This window comes from Doryrhamphus excisus, chromosome 9 (genome assembly GCF_030265055.1).
Source record: "Doryrhamphus excisus isolate RoL2022-K1 chromosome 9, RoL_Dexc_1.0, whole genome shotgun sequence".
Classification (NCBI taxonomy): Eukaryota; Metazoa; Chordata; class Actinopteri; order Syngnathiformes; family Syngnathidae; genus Doryrhamphus; species Doryrhamphus excisus.
Window position 1 is genome coordinate 5,823,884 of NC_080474.1, and position 18,437 is coordinate 5,842,320.

Sequence of the window (18,437 nt, forward strand, 5' to 3'; positions counted from 1 at the left end):
CAGTGAACCCAGTTCATTTACTTGCGCACAATTTAGAATATAGCACCCACTATTCATGTGAGCTTTGGAACATGTGACAGGTCTCACTAATAGTGTACCCTATTACATTACTTAATCAATCAATAAATAGCACTGAATGTCTGTGCTCAGTTTCAGTTTTGGTAAAATAGGTTTTGCATGTGCCTTTAGAGGGGAAAACAACATGAAAACCAGAAAGCTGTTTATGGTTAAAAAAAACAAGCAAATGCGAATCTGAGGGAAGAACGATTGCACAAATATTGGTTGTAGCCACAACAACCATGTGGACTATCCTTCAAAATACATCTGCTATCTTCTAAGTCAGCCATCACCAAATAACCGACCCCAATCTGTATCCGGACCCACTGATGGCCCTTTATGGATCCTCGGTTTACGGCAATAATTACTTTAGATATTAGCAAATGTGGTGACGTCACTCAACATAACCCAATTTTTGTGAAATGTGTTCCTGTTTTCTTTTAAATGCAAATTAGGTACCAAAATAAATGTGTTGATAGTCATTGCAGTATCACTGCAGGGCCATCATAGACGGCAAGCGAGTGAGCTAACTAGTTAGCCTCTGCAATTTACTTGTTCTATACTTAAGAAAATGTTTCAAACAGAGTGGGGAAGAAAGACAAAGAAGCCAAAAAAATACCATTTCCACACCGAATGAGAGGAGAACTTTTTTTTTGGCTCAGTAGCCAGTCTCCATGCAGTGTGAAAGGTAATGTTACGTATCTGTTATCTTAACAGATGTTATCTTAACGTCATGTCTTGTAATATTACTGATATTACTGTCTAGTGACCAGAATACTACATAGAACTTGTCTTTTCAATATTTTTGGAATAATAATAATTGGCCACAGTCTACTACAAAACAGCAATCATTAATTAATTATTAGTTTGTCAAACAGCAATATCGCAAGAGATGACTATATTTTAATTTTTGTACTGTATATAGTATAATTTGTTTTATTTTTTGGCGTGTAATAAATAATAAACAGCAATATCTTATAAATTAAAGGAAATGTAAAAACAATACAACGGATGGGGGCTCCATATAAAATCTCGCCGAGGGCGCCACATTGGGTTGGGTTCCCTCTTCTCCTACAGGAAGTAGTCGAGGTGGGAGAACGTCTCCATTTTGCAAGTGCCAAGTCAAGTCTCAAGGTAAGCCAAGACTGGTCTGGTCAGGTCCGAAATCATAGGCATGGAATGTTTAAGTCCTTACAAGTCATAAGCACTGTTAATTGCCTACCAAATAAAATACCATGACCTCATAATTTGCAATTTGAATTCTTTTAATGAGGGCAAATTTCACTCAAGACACTCTGTGAAGTCCAAGTCGAATTGCAAGAATTTGATGATACGGTCAAATCGAGTCCAAAGTCATCAGACTTGAGTCAGTGACCTGAGTCCACACCTCTGGGAAGTTGGATTTGTTGCACATGGCTACACTGTTTTGCTCCAATGGAAAATCATTTGATCAGCAGTCGGTTGGAAAAGAGAAATGTGATCCTATGCTGTGACAACCGGGGCCGTCATGGCGTCAGTTAAAACAGGTTGCGGGGGATTCCGAGGATATTTTTCCCTGATAATAATTTCAAGTCTAAGCCATTGCCTGGGAACAAAACAACACAATAAAAAGAAAGCATTCCACACCCCATGTTAAAGACAGCACATGACTCAATTTAAAGACAAGGAAAAACGGTGCTTTGTTTTGTTTTAGTACCGTTTGGTTGTCGATTGACTGCTTCTGAGGTCATACTATGTCCAGATATTCTGTCTGGTGTATTATTCGGGCTCCCACTCATGGATTCTCCCACAGAAGCCCCTTCCTCTCCTCTTTGGTCCTCATGTGCCGGGCTTGTGTTTTCAGCCTCCTCATTTGTGTCTTCTTCTTGTTTGATTTGTTTATCAGCCAGTTCTTGAAAACAAAAAGGGACACTCTTTAATGCACAATTTACATTATTTAACACCAATTATCCAGATGACAGAACAGAATAGAAAAAATAAACAGGCTGAGAACCGAGTGTTGGGACGATGGGCTGAATTTGCTCATTGGTTGACTTGAATGGAGGATACAGTATAACTAGGCAACTCAACATGTAGGCCGATTTAGGATGGACTGACACAGTGCCAAAAAAAGAGAAAAAGAGGAAGAGAAACAGGCTGGGCTGGTTCCTGGCTGTCTCCAGGGAGAGAAGGAGTGTCTGAGGCCCCGTCTTTTATAGCTTCTTAGCAATGGACACGGGCGCAATGATGAGGGTATGACATTGCGAAATTGTGTCTGTGCATGTGTGGAGATAGTAGTTGTGCACATAGCGGAGTTTGAACTAAACTCAACGGGGGGCTTGACTCCAGCCTGATTTGTCATCTTACCAAAACACTTTGGACAACTGTACATTTTCTTTACTTGCTTATTTGGTTACATTGTGGGAACAGTTTTGTTTGACCATAACTGCCACAATGCACAAAGCACTGCTCTTAAGGCAGCGGTTGGCACAGTGATAGCCTATGGAGGGGGCGCTTATTTGCAAAATCGCAGGGTGTTTATCACTGCCATGATAAGTACATGCAGCATCAGGCTAGTCTGAGTGTCACTTAGAGAATAAAATAACAGATTTCGCTCATTTGGTGGCCAGTAATGGTACACGTGTCTCAATTTAAAGCCAAAGGACTGGGGTTCAAACCCAACCTTGGACAGTTTACAAAAAAATAAAGCAGGCTCATAATGGGGTGTGGGGCCAGTGAGTCTGAACCAAAAAAATCCAGGGTTGTATGTTTTTTCTGTACTGAAGGTTTAGTACGTAGCAAATTATGTGGGCCAAGGTGACCTTAAGGCATACCTGTCGACCCACCAGGAAACGATTGCATTGTAGTTGTGTAAATTGTATAAACTACCGAACCCCTTTAGGAGAGAAATAGATTAGATCTGGCACCAAACTTTCAGACTTGAGGTGTCCTATTTAGTCTGACTGGTGTGTCCCACCTAGTCCTTAAGCATAAATTGATGAAGCCTGCTCAGATTAGAGATGAAACGTCTTCAAAGACAACCTGAACAGTCCAGTTGCTATCGATTGAATGCCCTGTGAATACAATAACCAGAATGAATGAGAATATTCACATAGGCCATTTTAATAGATTCACAAGTATTTTAAATATTTAAAATAAAAAATTAAAAACCTCTCTCCCATTTTGCTGGAGCAAAACAGCTTCTGGTCCGACCCCCTCACCGGGATCTTCCAGAAATTGTCTAGGGGATGGGTAAAGACCTGACTCCTGATGGATGTTCTTCTACACAGGAATGCCTTAAGAACATGCTTGGTTGAGTTTAGTGTAGAACCGTGACCTCAACCCCCATTAAAACACCTTTGGGATGAACAGAAATGGTGAGCCAAAAGGGCATCACTCAGGTCCCACATCAGTGATCGCTGATAAATGTTCTTCTGGGTGAATGGATGACAATTCCCACAGACTAACTTTCCAGGAGAATTGAGGCGGTCAAAACTGCAAAGTGGGAGCAAATTCATACACGATATTACCTATATACTGTAAGTATAATGGCCAAGTGTCCCAATACTTATTTTTTTAAAACAGTGAAACAGACATGGTCTATATATTTGCATTAAAACACACAATATATTTTATAATAAAAGCAAATGCTAACAATATCATGTCCATTTGATGCGATGACAATTTGCAGTATGAGAGATAGAAGTCTGTAAAATACTTATCTTGCCTCTGGTGTGAAATAAAGTAAAAGGGGCTTTTTGTAGGTAATGGTGTGAAAATGCCAAGACATGAAAACTTACTTGTCCAGACGACCCGGTTTTGGGATTTACAACAGCAAAAATAACGCTGTGACTACATCCTGTTGTTTAACGTCTGCTTCACCGATATGACTACATAATTTAGCTGTCCCCTCAGGCTACAGTAGCGGCTTCATTTTCAAGACCCGTGAAGGTCGAACAAAACAATAGTTGTGAAAGAAATTAGCGGCAGACTTGTCAAGGAAGCTCCTCCATTCATGATGCTTGCAATGTATGGTTCCACTTTAGGACGAACATTATGAACGAGCCTCGTCCTCACGGCTGTATCCTGGCAACAAGGAGCAGACCTTGCATCTTCACATCCGTCTCCTCCAGTACGACTGAGTGGAATGTTTCAAGCGGTCAACTGAGGATTACTTGAAATAATTTCTATGACAAATGTCACAGCTCTGTTCATTGCAAGTACAGTACAGCCAAGTATGTGTTTCCATGCAACACATCTCACGTTTGAGGGAACAATTCGTGACATCACTCATCATTTGTACACTCTTTGTTAATTATATACATTTAATGCAATGTGTGTATACTGTAGAATTGGGCACTCACCATTAGGGCAATTCCGAACATAAGGATCATTTTGGCCATTGTTGTTTGGTGTTGACATTTTTGTCTTCTCCTTACCGGGTGAGCACTGGCCATTACCTAAAAGTCAAAGAAAAAAGTCAATAATATTAATTTTGTTGCTCAAAAGAGACCCACAAGTGCCGAAATGTGTATTTTTTTTAAAATAACAAACATTTTATTCATTTAAATATATAATTTACTCCAATAACATACTCAAAATATGACTAATGACCATGAACAAATTCAAATAGGGAGTCAGCCAGCTAGGTTGAGTCTGTTGGTTAATTCAATTGGTTTATTTTCATTGAATTGGGTATTCTGAAAAACCAATTCGCTTGGTTATCTCGGTTTGGAAAAAAAGTTATTAGCTGTTGGGTTGTATTTTCTATAATGTTAGTTTATTTTGGACTACCCAAAAGTAGATGTTTGGGCATGCGCACTAAAGTACTGCTCACAAACTCAACCCGACATCTTTGTTCCGACCACACATCTCATCTAAGGAGACGAAATTCAGCACAATGCAATGTTTGTTACATGCCCACTATTGTTTTACCGTATAGTTGACTTTATATTATTATATAAAGCTGCATATAGTTAAGATGTTAGTTTGTGAAGCACTGTTGAGTACTAGCTCCAGGAATCAATTGGTACGTTAGCAAGCTAACTGTTAGCTAACGTTACTAGCATAAACGTCATTTCCTGAAACGTAGCAAGCTACGTATGTAGGAACCAAACTATGTACTTGAAATGACAAGAGACATGCATAATGTGTTATAGCTAGGAGGACAACGTTAGTTATCTCGTCAATTTGGCGTTTTATGTGAATCAATCTGAGCGTTGTGGTGAATCTGTGTTTTTTTTTTTAGCTAGCCCGCTGCATGCTAGCGAGCATCAGCTAGTTAGCCAACATCAGTCCACTTTTAGCTAGTTTGGGTGCGAATTCGACGAGTGTTGTAAAATGTCAAGCGAGGTAATGTCGAGGTAAGCTACTTTATAAGTCATCTGAATTTTCATCTTAATTTTATGGGCCACAATTATTAATTTTATTGTTTTACCATTATATAAATAATGGTAATAATAATAATGGTGACAACATTATGTTGTCATGCTATATATTGTCATTATGTGCCTGCTATATGCCCTTTACATAGGAAATGAATGGGACTAGGTAGGCATTGGTACCAAGCTACAGTGACAGTTTTTAACACTGAGTGCACCATCTTGTGATTAAAATATCTATTGCTGTATTTCAACTGTAGTAGTTAAGTAGTTTACTGTAGTTTACTGTCCAATACAGGGGTGGACAACTTAGCTGGAGCTGGACAACAGCAATGCATGTAGTTTATTTGCCTTTTTGTCTGTATTCTATCAGGATATCTGCGCTGCACTTTGGACTGTGCCTGAGGGCAAGTCTATAGAAAAACTGATCACAGGAGAGGAAAGGCTTGCCACAGTGCGGACTTTGGTGGTGTCTCACCTTGTGGAAAAATGTGGAGAAACGTGAGTAAAAAAATTTTTTTCTGTTTTTTTTTTAATTAGTGTATGTATGAAAGGTCATAAGTTAGATCCCCAACTAAGTTATACCAAATACCGTTCAAAATGGTGGACGATATCTCCCTGCTCTGAAAATGTCATGTGAGTTTTTATATTACAGTATTCTGTAAATGTTGAATTGTAGTAAATATTTATTGTTACAAATAATACGTATCATTATAATATTAAAAAGTAAGAATTGCATATTAGCACATCGACTTGCTGGGTTTAAAGAACCCAGTAGTGTAGTATACTATATACGTATGAACCCTGAATTGGGTTGTATGAACAACCCAACAGTTGTATTAAGGGAACAAACCCAATTTGTTGGCCAATATTTAACCAGTGCTGTGTTGGGAAACTACACAAATTGGTTTTGGTTTTTAACCCACCATTTTTAAGAGAACAGTGATGCTTGTCACTTAGAAGTACCCAAGGTCTGTAAGAACCAATGCATTGGTTCTTACAGACCTTGGGTACATCGGAGGTGAGACTTATGAATTAAAAAGTAACCTTGCAGGTAAAGGGAATGCATTGAATTTGTAGAAATAGAGAAGTTTTTTTCTTAAAAGATAGTTGATTCTCAGTCTTTTTTCATTGCATGGCAATTCTGAATGCCAAAGGAAGCTAACTGAACTGTCCTTATGTAACTATGGGATCCAACTGTCCGGCAAACATGGATCAGATTGCAACCTCTCAGCACTTCAGGCTATGGATAGCCCCTGTCCACTCAGAGGGAGAGAAAACAAATGCCTTATCCCCTTACAGCCTTCTCCATCAGGGTCACTTAAACAATACAGTGACTACAGGCAAACACCTGAACTGACCCAGCTGTCCCATCCCTAGGAACCAGAGAGTGAGTCATCAAGAACAGACATCTACTACAATTTGTGAGTTTGACACCTGCGATAATGAAAAAAATACATTAATTGTTTCCACTTTCTGTGTTAATTCAACTTAGTTTAATTCTACTGGCATCGTTCTCCTAGGAGGGGCACCCTGGGCGATGCTGTCCATGATCCATCCTTAGGTCTGGGCTCAGGTTGCAATGCTTGGAGGAAATCTCAGGTGACCAGAGTGAGCTAACCCCTTGGTAACGCTGTCCCAGGGACAGGGCTGGCCCAGATTTGTCTTAAAGAATTTTCCATGACTGTGAACACAGAGAGCTAAGGTAAAGTAAACGGTGACTTTGAACAAAGGTTTTTGCGTTATGTTGGCTCAAATGTGGAAAAAAAAGAGAATGATCCCCTAAAAATGAACTCCAAGAAGACTTGAGGTTATAGAGGTTTACAATGACAACAGTCAGACCAATTGCAAACCTGCCGACCTTAAGACATTTTATGGGAGAGCTTTTTAAAAAAGATCTGTGTTTGTGTGGACTTAGCCTGCTAGCTTCTGATCCCGAGCGAACGATGGTAATTAAAGAAGAAGGAGAGTGTTATTGCAGTGGGAACTCATTTATGCATAACAACAGTAAGTAGATACAACATTGTAAGAGATGAGGTGGGCTGTCTGCTCTATGAATGAGTCTTACACAGACAGGAAATAATGTAGTACAAGCCTACAAATCACAGCCTTAACGGCAGCTTGATGATTTTTTTGGAGCTGCAACTCACGCTACATGCAGAGACTAAAGGCTTCATTAAAGGGGACCTATTATGCTCATTTTTTCGACCCTTTGTATTGAGTTGTGGTCTCCTATAGAGCAGCTACACCCGTACAGAATACTTTTTAGATTTTCCAGGATCTGCACCTATTCCATCTGAATTTTTCCTTTGATTTGTGCTTCCATGGTGTGTTTTAATTTCTTCCGCATGCCCACTCCGCTGTGATTCATCAAAAGACCAAAGTGCTTCCTAACTATGAACCATATAAGGAAGTCTGCCCTCTGTGACATCACAAAGGAACAGTTTTACCACGCCTTTGAAACCAAGCGTTTTGAGCAATTCTAAACTTCTTTCAGGGCTCACTTCCAAATGCACAAACCTCATTATCTGAAACTTTGGCATAATTTAACACAAGAATACAACATTCTAACTACATTTATAGGTCAGAAAAGTGGAAAAAGCAGAATAGATCCACTTTGTACAAGGAAACTAAAACTAGAAAATGCATTCCTTGGAGCAGCGAATCATGTATTTAAGTGTAAGGGTCAAAATGCATGCTGTGTCTTGTTGGCGGGTCTGAAATTTGCAAAGACCCGAACTTTATTTTAATATGTGTAGCGAAGCCTACTTATTTTTTTGCATTTTACAAAGCTGTAGTCTGTTAAGTTGTGGGTATATGAACAAGACGGACTCCTCTGTTTTTCTGGAAAAAACTAAAAATGACCAAACGATTTTCCAGTCATTGAAAACATATGGAAAATGAGGGAAAAAAATATCTAATGTCCTGGAAATGGTAAATTTATTCTGGATATTACTTATCTTACCTCTGCCTTATGAGCAAACGGATTAAAAGTCTGTTGTCAGCTTACCTGCTGGGCAACATTAAAGCTGTCCTGCTTCTAGCCGGTGTTGTGTCCTACATGACTCTACCTGCCAATCAAATTTGCATTTCTGCTTAGAGCATTTGTACAACCCAGTGCTGCCATTGACTTTGTCACTACCTTTAGTGACTTTTCAGACCCCGTTAAGGAGTAGAGACAAAACTAACGATTGGTCCATATTATGTTACAACTTGCCTTTAAAGGGGATGAAAATGTCTTGGAAGATAATTCTATGGAAGAAGTGTGGAGTCCTGTCTCGTGGCGAATCAGAGATCCTGTCCATGAGGAGGTTTTTCGTTTATAACGTCATAAAAACACGGTCTATCGTTTTCTCCCATGAAATTACGACATTTTGCCCTTATTTCCATCTTTTCCCATTAAAAAAGGTACTACAGGTGATAAAGGGTACATGGAGCTAGTGACAGGCAGTACAAAAGCCTGGTTATGTATGAGTTGCATATGACGTGATTCATTCAAATCAACTGCACAAAAGAGATGGAAGGACAAGAAGACAAAGAGACCATCACTGATAAAAAACAGAAAAATAGCAGAAATAGTAGAGGCGGAAAATAGGATGTTAAGACAACAGCACTGTTGGCTTTACTGTTTGGCTTTACTCTCATGTAAAATCAACCACTTTGGTCTAGCCCACAAATACACACCTAAAGAATGCCAAATATTCAATTTATGTCATTGAAAGAAATACGTCTCAGACAAGGTTGAATTATTTTCATTTTTATTTTTTTTCATTTTACTTTATTGTAATAAAATGACAGCCGTGTTTTCAATTTCTGCAGTTCCAACTATTTCCAACTATTACAACATTCTTGTAAACTTCACCTAATGATGACTTTATTCAATAATATTTGGACTTTATTCTCCTTTTCTAAAAAAAAAATGTCAAAACATTATAACTTGTTGTTTTGTTTGTTTTTCCACAATATTTTAACTTAAAAAAATCTAATTAGCCATTCAAGATTTAAGCTTTGTTTTACTAAAATGATATAATAATATTAATTAATATAATAATAATTTCCTCATAATGACAATGTTGCAAAATTATAAATTTCATTAAATGTATTTTAACTTAATTTTCCAAATAGTTAAACTTTCTTCTTGTAAATGTAATAATATTTATATTATATATTAATATATATTATTATTTATATATATATATATATATATATATATATATATATATATATATATATATATATATATATATATATATATATATATATATATATATATATATATATATATATATATATATAATATATTATATGTTTTTTTTTACATAATATTTCCACTGGTGATGCTCCAAAAAAACAAAAAACATCCCCAAATTTGGACACCCCTGAAATATATGGTAACTAAAGCTGAGGTTCAAGCATTACATGACAAGAACTTGTCATACGTCACTCATGTATGATCGGCCTAAATCATGAATCATTGTTCCAAAAGTCCCAATATGAAACTGTAGTGTAATGCTGTCAACATAGGAGTCACACACTCACAACATCTGCTGGTGGCAAGGACGCAATTATTCTCCAAAGTGGAAGGGATGTGGTTTTTCCTGTCAAACCCAAACCCTTCAGCGGATTCAAAACACACCAAATACACACGCATACATAGGAACTAACACCACAGGTGCCGCAACAAACACTGTTGCTGAATGCAACATTTGTAAGAATTAACCATAATTTACATGTATAATTATGATTATATTACTAAAAGATTGTGAAAGATGTCTGAAAAGATTGTGGTTTAGTTTGGCCTCATTCACATTCTGACGAAAAGTTCACATTCCAAAGAATGTGAAAATTTTTGAGTACATATTCATATCTTTTCGTGTATATAAAAAAGCATTTGTTTAAGGGCTGAAAGCATTCATGTCAACCTGCCACGAACAAACTGAACGTATTGATGATTATCTATCAGAACATGCGACAAAGCAAATGAAGCATTTCAGTTTCATGGTTTTCCTCCTTCCGTCCCTCAAACACTAAAAGCACGCCTTCTCAAGGTTCGTTCACACAAATATATAATTCCCACGCAATTTGATACACCGTAAGGCTGCATATCACAGCTCTGAGTCATACTCACATGTTCATTTGATTATAAACATACAGTAGATATTGTAGACTTTGCAAACTATATACCCCGCAAATTTGTAGATCTGTTAATAAAAACATTATTGTTTCATTGGTGGAAATCCCGCTAGCTTATAATGATTAGGCCATTTATTGGTATAAAACACATCTAATTTGCCCTACATTGGTATCGCTCACATAAAAAGTAGTCCAGAGCAAACTTGAACAGGAATATCACCTTAATATCACAAACCAGTTGAGTTTATCAATCCAGGTCACCAACCTCACTCATGGTGCACCCAAAAATAACACAACAAATAAATCAATAAAGATATTGAAATAGATGCTTAGACACTAATATTCATGTGAAACAATGTTATATTTTATGCTAACTCACAGCACATGTTTGGCACAAACTCATATGAGCTCTAAAAGTCCTCACCAATGTCATGAACAAACGACGAGCAGGTTTCTATTGCATTGAGTTAAAAACCTGCTGAAAGGAAACCAGCAAAGAGTAATGGAGCACCACAAAGTACACATCCAGGCTTTGCGACATTAAAACAGGATGTCAATAATGCTTGTTTTGCTCTCATTTTGGTGTGAACAGGAAAAAGGCTGCTTCGTGGGAAAATCCCTTAAATTGTTGACACAGGTGGTGACACTCGTTTGCATCTACAAGATGTCAGTCGTCAAGAACAATCAGTGCGACGATTTCACGATAACTAAAAGTAGAATTGTCAACCTAAAATTTCTGGAGAAATGTGCTTAAAAAACTTGTAATATTTTTGAAAAGTTTTGACGCAAACCAAGGTTTGTTTTGTGCTTTGAATTCTGTGGGTTTGCTTGTGGAGATTCCCCAGGGCTCAATTCTTGGTCCCATCCTGTTTGCTCTGAACCTGATCCCATTTAGCACAATATTTAGAAAGTATGGCAGCTCCTGTCACTTTTATGCAGATACACAAATCCCGCTCACAAATCCCGACACCCCTTCTTGAGTGCTTTCATGACGTCAAGGTCTGGGTGGCTGAAAAATTCTGAATGCTCAATTAGGGCATGACAGAGGTGATCCTGCGTAATAACACCAGCATTCCTTTGGTGCGTAGGCCCCCTCAAAAACCATGCCCTAGCATCACAATTGACAGCGATTTTAAGCTTGGTAAACAAATCAAATAGTTGTAAAGTCCTGTTTTTTTTATCAAATCATTTTTATCTTTGCAATATTTTTAACAAGTTATGAACGCTTTTATGTCATGACATGTGAAAGGATATAGTAGTCATAAGCTAACATCCAATGATAGCGATAACATGGGTATGCTATATAGTGTATGTATACGCAGCAATAGTAAGTATAATATGGATAATGTGTAATATAGTACTTCCTGAATGCCTTTATGTTTGTATCCAGTTCAAGGGAAGGAATTGGCTCTGTAATGTAAAATGTATGTATCAGAACAATCAGGTTTGTTAATGACCAACTTTCAGAATTCTCTACCAAGACAATTTTTTTGTAGGAAAGGCTTTCAGTAGGACGGATATCTCATAATGTCAATATCTATTAGTACAGATAAACGTTATATATTCTAGACTGTTTTTATATTAATATGATTACCTAGAGGGCTGCACGGCGGTCAAGTGGTTAGCGCGCGGACCCCACAGCATGCATGGGTTTTCTCCGGGTACTCCGGTTTCCTCCCACATTCCAAAAACATGCTCGGTTAATTGGCGACTCCAAATTGAGTGTGAATGGTTGTTTGTCTATATGTACCCTGTGATTGGCTGGCGACCTCTCGCCCGAAGACAGCTGGGATAGGCTCCAGCACGCCCGCGACCCTTGTGAGGATAAGCGGTAGAAAATGAATGAATGAATGATGGATGAGAGTTAACACGACTGTGTGAGAGAAGCTCCACATGTGCAATACATGACACTCAGGGGAAGGAATCACAATGCAATACATTTTCCCTTGAGGAAGCAGACCAAATGGAACCAAGAAACAAGAAGAAAACCATAGAGGACCCGTGTTGATCAAAGTTTCACAAAGACTACATAAGGGAGAAGAAAGGTTGGGGGAGACAGACCTTGAGCTGAGCAACGGACCTCATCAAAATTTACACTCCAGCGCACTCATTGAGGTCCGAAGGCCACTTCCAACTAGTGGGCCTAAGACGAGACTTATGACCAGTAGAGACCGGGCCTTTTCTGTAGTGGGCCCAAAGCTGTGGAACACCCTCCCCACTCATGTAAAAATGGCCTCTGCAGTTGAATGTTTAAGTCTCATCTTAATACCCACTTTTATTTTCTGGCTTTTAACTCAGCATGAGTTGTGTAGTCCTCTTTTCCTTCAGTTTTGAATGGTTTTACTTTTTTTTGGTTTTACTTATACCCTTATTTATTATTTATTTATACCCATTTCTTTTATTTGTTTTTACTACTTATATTCTCTGTCTTATTTTCTCTTGTTATGTCTACTATATCGGATAATATGAGTGTCAATTGGACTATAGGGTTGTTAGTTAATGTCTAAAGGGCTCTAATCATGTTAAATTGGAAGGCTGTACACAGGATTTATATGCTCTAAGGATGAAAATATTACATTAATAAATAAAGAATCCTACTTGGTGGAAATTTGGAAGCAATTTACCGATGAACGAAGGGTTACTACACTAGTATAATTATTTATACACTAGAATGCAAGTTAAGAATGTTACTGTGAAGTGTGACCTTGAAGATGATCCTTTTAGATCACCTTTTACAAATGTAGTCTTATTATATGCCAAGACTCTGCATATACTATGTATGTATGTATATGTAAATTCCGGAGTATCTGTGTGTGAGGAATCATGACGTGCTCTTTGAGGAAAGAAATCACAAAGTGATGAGAGATGCCAAACGCAATGCTAGTTGTTTTTAATGAAGACAAAGTCGCTGGGGATCGCTAGAGTCCCCAGATCAAGTTAGAACAGGGGTGTCCAACTCAAAAGGAGGCCAAAACTCAAAGCCAACTTTACATTGCGGGCCAAACTGGACATTACCCCCACCCACATAGGCATTTTACATCGGAGTGGGGGAAATGGGCTTTTTTGTGTCTATTCATTTCTACTTTCTGAGGAAGGTTGTTGTCGGCTTTAGTTGTTTTGGCATAGTTGTTTGTTTCAATAAAGTTAATTGTTGCTCGACCACCTCTTTGTCATTCAAAAGCTGCATCTACATTGCAATCTGTGAGATAGTGTATGTAACCCAGAAGCATTTGTAGCTGTGGAATGGGGAGATTGTCCATTTCCCATCATGCTTTGCTGTAGTTAAAGTGATCACTTTGGACTATCCTATGCCTTTTTAACATGTTGTTTTCTACAGACAGGTTTTAGTAGATAAAATGTTGCTGTTTTAGTCATGTACAGTTAAATAATTTGGACTGTTGGTCTGATTCTGGTACCCTTATTAAGAATGATTGTGAATTTTGTACCATGTATGATATTTATTCAAATCTAGATTCCAGAATAGTTTATACTGGAGGAATCATTGACTTATACTTTGTTTGATAACGTCCGGGAGCGGGGCCAACTCAATGCTATTTTCTAAACAGTTCCGTGGGCTGGATGAAATCGCATTGCGAGGTAGGCCCCCCAGGCACAAGTTTATGTGGTTTAGAACAATGGAATGAAAAAAATTGGAAAATGCTCTGGTGGAGGTTTATACCGCTGATTCAGTCATTTCACTGTCAATCAAAAAGGGATGCCGATCCAGACAGATCATCCAATCATCATGCAGAAGCCAAGTGTCTGGGACAGCCCACCGCCCCGTTGACCCCCAGAGACACTGACTGTCCGAGCCCAGCTTTTATACAATGACCGTCCAGTTTAGTTTTGTGTCGTGGAACAACCCACTCTAAGCCTCCCTTCCAAGTCAGTAGACGCTCAGCGTCTGGGGGGCTATGTTCGAAACCGCATACTTACTACTACATACTTCCATGCCCATACTATCCACACTCCATATTGCATACCCAATCCATCAAGCAAGTATGCAAAGCGTTTACACTACAGCGTACTACATGATACCCACAATGCATTGCGCTCCTACCCGAGCCGAAATCACTTTAGCTCTAAACTCTTTAAATACATCACTTTATTAAGATTTTGTTTTTAATCAGACGAGAAAGTGGCCGTTTAGATCCCGAGTGTCCCATTTATTTATCCAAATACCAACCATTTACAATTTCATTTGGACGAATTCGACAAAATTTAAGCTAGCTGAAGTGAGCAACGCACTTTCGATTATTTTCAAATAAAACACCCCCTTACTTTTCTCATACAAAAAACCATAGTGATAAATCACTGCTTTTACTTTGAAAACAAGAAGCGAACCAACTCGCAATATATCCTGCTTGACACCACCGTTTGGTCCATCCTGCTGCTCAGTGTTTAGCCAACGTTTTTTTTTTTTTCGCGGTGCCGTCACGTCGCGTTGCATCATGGGTTATTTGGGTGTGAGTAGTAAGCTGATGATACATAATCAACATTTCTGACGAATGCAGTATGCATCTGGAAACTTCTTGCATACTCAAAAATCGCATACTGCCAGTGTAGACACACTACATACTCAAATAGTTAGTATGAGTAGTAGGTAAGTATGCGGTTTCGAACACAGCCACTGTGTTAAAGCGCCATCGCGCTGCGGGGATGAATGGCACAGAACTCACTTCAGTTCCCTGCGAAAAGTAGCTTATTCTGAACAAAAGATGAAGCTATCCTAATGCATATTTAGTCAATGAAATGTGGGGAAGCTTCCCTTGTAGTCTTAGAGCAATCATCGCTGGTCTAGTTCCATTATTTCTAATAGAAAAATTTGTCTTGAAATTTGACTAAACTGGAAGATGGCCAGCATCACCAAAAGGATTCTTTGTCTTCCATAACTTCTCTCGTGTCCTTGCAATGGATTTTGCTTGGCACTGAATGTATAGATAAAACAATAAAAGCACTTACTAGCAGAGTAGACATTGGGCGCCTCCATTTCCCGTGCAAAGATCCAGCAGCTGAAGGAAAGACAATCACACTTACTTTAATTTCAACTTTTTGCACATACGCGTTTAATATCTTACATATTTTCCTTTTAATTTAGCGGCCATGATTTAAAAGTGTGGGTGCAATACATAGGGGTGCCGAAGTATGATTTTGAGTCGATATTTCTTGTTTTTAACAGCTCTTTTTTGCATGTGTGAATGATATGATCGATAATAGGTCATTGATGAGGCGCTTGTTTACCTATAATGGATGAATCATACGTTATTTCTTGTTTTGGACGGAGCTGATCATGTGCTGTAATATGTAACTTCACATTATATATTTTATGAATAAACACGTGGTGAAACAATCAGTAATGCAGCCAAACAACTGGTTGCATAGTAACAGAGACTGTCTTATATAATACATGTAACAAAGCTCAATTTTAGCAATTTCTGCTACACAATAATAAAGTTGTTATGTGAATTTAAAAATACTGTATATTAAAACCTCCACTGTGCGTATAGAAAACATTTCACTTTATGGTGTATTAATATACATATATATATATATATACATATATATATAATTTATTTACAAGTATATTTTGAGTTTTAATATGGAAATTAGACTACAATGGCCACAGTTTAAGTCAGTGTCATGTTGCCAATAACCTCTTATAGTTTTTTACATGATTCCTAACATGAACTGGGAAGAATATGGAGTTATAAGAGATTAATAAAGCTGAAAGAATGAAAATCAGGTTGATATAATTACCTTTAAGTGTCTCTCCTGGGCAAAATTAGCTGGTAATTTCAGTCAAGGACTAAGGGAGGGGATGATCTGTCGTCTCCCACCTGACTTTAAAATCCAAAATCACTTATTTAGTTCTAGTGATTTCTGAATAATGCAGGAAAGTTCTGCATATTTGAATCAGCAGCATCTCACAGGTGGCACAACGTCTTCTTCTGTGCCAATTAAAAATATAATATCTGTCCGGGAAAGTTCTATACGCAGACCTGACTCGACCCAAAGAACGCCGGAAAAGCAAGAGTTGACGGGCTTGTAAGAAGGAAAGAGGCAAGAGGGATGGATCAAACTGGATCCACCGGTTCCTAAGGAATTAGCCATCGCGACAGGGAGCAGCCAGTCTCCTTTCAAGGGACTGGAAAATCCGTTGGTAGTCGGTGTTGAAAGAAACTTTCGTGTTGGAAACATGACTCACTTGGTGTCGGAGCTGCGTGGTGCGGCTCGCCTCGCATGTTGCGGTGCAAGCTGGTAATGATGTAGTGATGCATGCATGCACATTAGGCACGCCTGCACAATATAAAAATATGAAGTTTTGACTGATTTTGACTTATATTTCAATAATTTTTAATTATATTGGGCACTTTTGATTTGAAATTATCAATTGAATATTAATTTACATGTAATTGAATCCCTAATCTAAAGCAAAATTGATTGCAATATTAAATATATGAGGGGAAATTTTAAAAGTTTTGCTTTTTATTATTTTTTTAACTGTCTCCGTTGTGTGGTTTCAGACGGAGCGCCTGCCAGGCAACAGGTGATCCGACATAACCGAACCCGTCCAATGCTTCATTGAAATCAAATATCCATACATTTTAACTGAAAATGTCTTATTTTTATATATATGTGTGTATATTTACCTGAAGTTCGTGTACGGTATTCTATCCCATGAGGTTGCACATCGATCCAGAGTGAAATCCTCGGTTCGGATCAGACGTCATTCTTGCGTCATGCTTGGTTCCGTGGCTGCGGCAGAGGTGCTGTTTTCGTTAAGATGCACCGCTGTCTTCCCCCCCCCCCCCCCCCCCCCCCCATCTCCTGCAAAGAAGAGTTGCAGAGTGACAGGACACACTTAAAAGAGCTGATGATGCTCTTCCAAAGGTTTTACGTGTATATGCCACGGAGACATTGAGCGGTGAGAACTTACTTACCTCCTTTAATTTGGACTAATACCATACCATATAACCACTTATAAATCCGCGATGGGCTTACATGGGCACATTTGTTGAAGTAATTAATAATAACTGTCATTTAAGAAAGAACAGCGACGTCGGGAGCCGTTATCAAGGTAAAAGAAACACATGATCATAATCACCGGCACGAGCCCTCCCTCTCGTGGTTGGTAAGGGTTATTACAGTTCCAGTTTGTTTTTCTTTTGTAACAAAATTGTGTGAACAATTTATTATACCAAATATCAAAGACACATGTGGAAAAACTCAATTAATAAGGCTTAACTTTACACTTAAAAACACGATTTAATTGAAAGTACTACCATTACACGGGTAGAAATACACAATTATTAGCCACGTACATTAGTACTCCAGTCATTTATAGCAAACAAGCTAATGCCAACTGGTGTGCAATGAATGGAACCTTATTGGTGACAATAAAAATGATTTACACTACCTGCAATACTACGTAACGCCGAGAGAGGGCAATATTGCTCCATTTAATATCATCCATTTTCCACACCGCTTATTCTTATGCTGGTTTTATGCTGGTTTTATGCTCATCTGGTTTTGGGTGAGACCCGGACTGGTCACCATACAATCGCAGGGCACATATTGACAAATGAGCAGTCCTGAATATGAATTGGAATGTGGACCCAAAGAAAACCCACACACTCACAGGGACAACAGGGAAACTCCACACAGAGATGTCCAATGGAGAATCAAACCTCAATTCAATCTTGACTGTGTGGCCAACATGCTCGCCACTCATCCACCATTCAGCCCATTTATATTGATATGTTGTATTTAATATACAAAGACTTAAGTCTATAGTTTGAAGTGATCTTGGAATACGTCAAAATGTACAATTCTCCTTTTAAAAACAGCTGTCAACCATGATCAATCATGGCTTTTGCTATGATTCGG

The 18,437-nt window shown here is 38.3% G+C and overlaps 1 protein-coding gene and 1 long non-coding RNA gene across 5 annotated transcripts in view; one reads left to right on the forward strand and one right to left on the reverse strand.

Annotated features, from left to right (window-relative positions):
* The window catches only part of ikzf2 (IKAROS family zinc finger 2), a 33,840-nt gene extending 16,510 nt beyond the window's left edge, over nucleotides 1–17,330 (reverse strand). The window contains exons 1-4 of one of the 2 annotated variants that reach the window (XM_058081638.1): nucleotides 17,201–17,330; nucleotides 15,513–15,562; nucleotides 4,401–4,496; nucleotides 1,754–1,948 (exon numbers count right to left, since the gene is read on the reverse strand). In XM_058081638.1, the coding sequence (XP_057937621.1) occupies nucleotides 1,754–1,948; nucleotides 4,401–4,496; nucleotides 15,513–15,540 (319 nt within the window). In that variant the 5' untranslated portion in view covers nucleotides 15,541–15,562; nucleotides 17,201–17,330. Of the gene's footprint in view, nucleotides 1–1,753; nucleotides 1,949–4,400; nucleotides 4,497–15,512; nucleotides 15,563–16,307; nucleotides 16,735–17,200 lie in introns of those variants that run through there. The other variant, XM_058081637.1, reaches the window with a different exon arrangement.
* LOC131135578 (uncharacterized) lies at nucleotides 4,871–7,672 on the forward strand. 3 transcript variants are annotated; one of them, XR_009131621.1, is made up of 5 exons: nucleotides 4,909–4,943; nucleotides 5,285–5,399; nucleotides 5,791–5,918; nucleotides 6,798–6,841; nucleotides 6,941–7,672. It is a non-coding gene; the product is annotated as an uncharacterized LOC131135578 (long non-coding RNA). The 3 variants fall into 3 exon arrangements; XR_009131622.1 differs by lacking the exon at nucleotides 5,285–5,399 and having other exon boundaries at nucleotides 4,871–4,943; XR_009131620.1 differs by lacking the exon at nucleotides 4,909–4,943 and having other exon boundaries at nucleotides 4,984–5,399.
* Nucleotides 17,331–18,437: the final 1,107 nt, after the last annotated feature.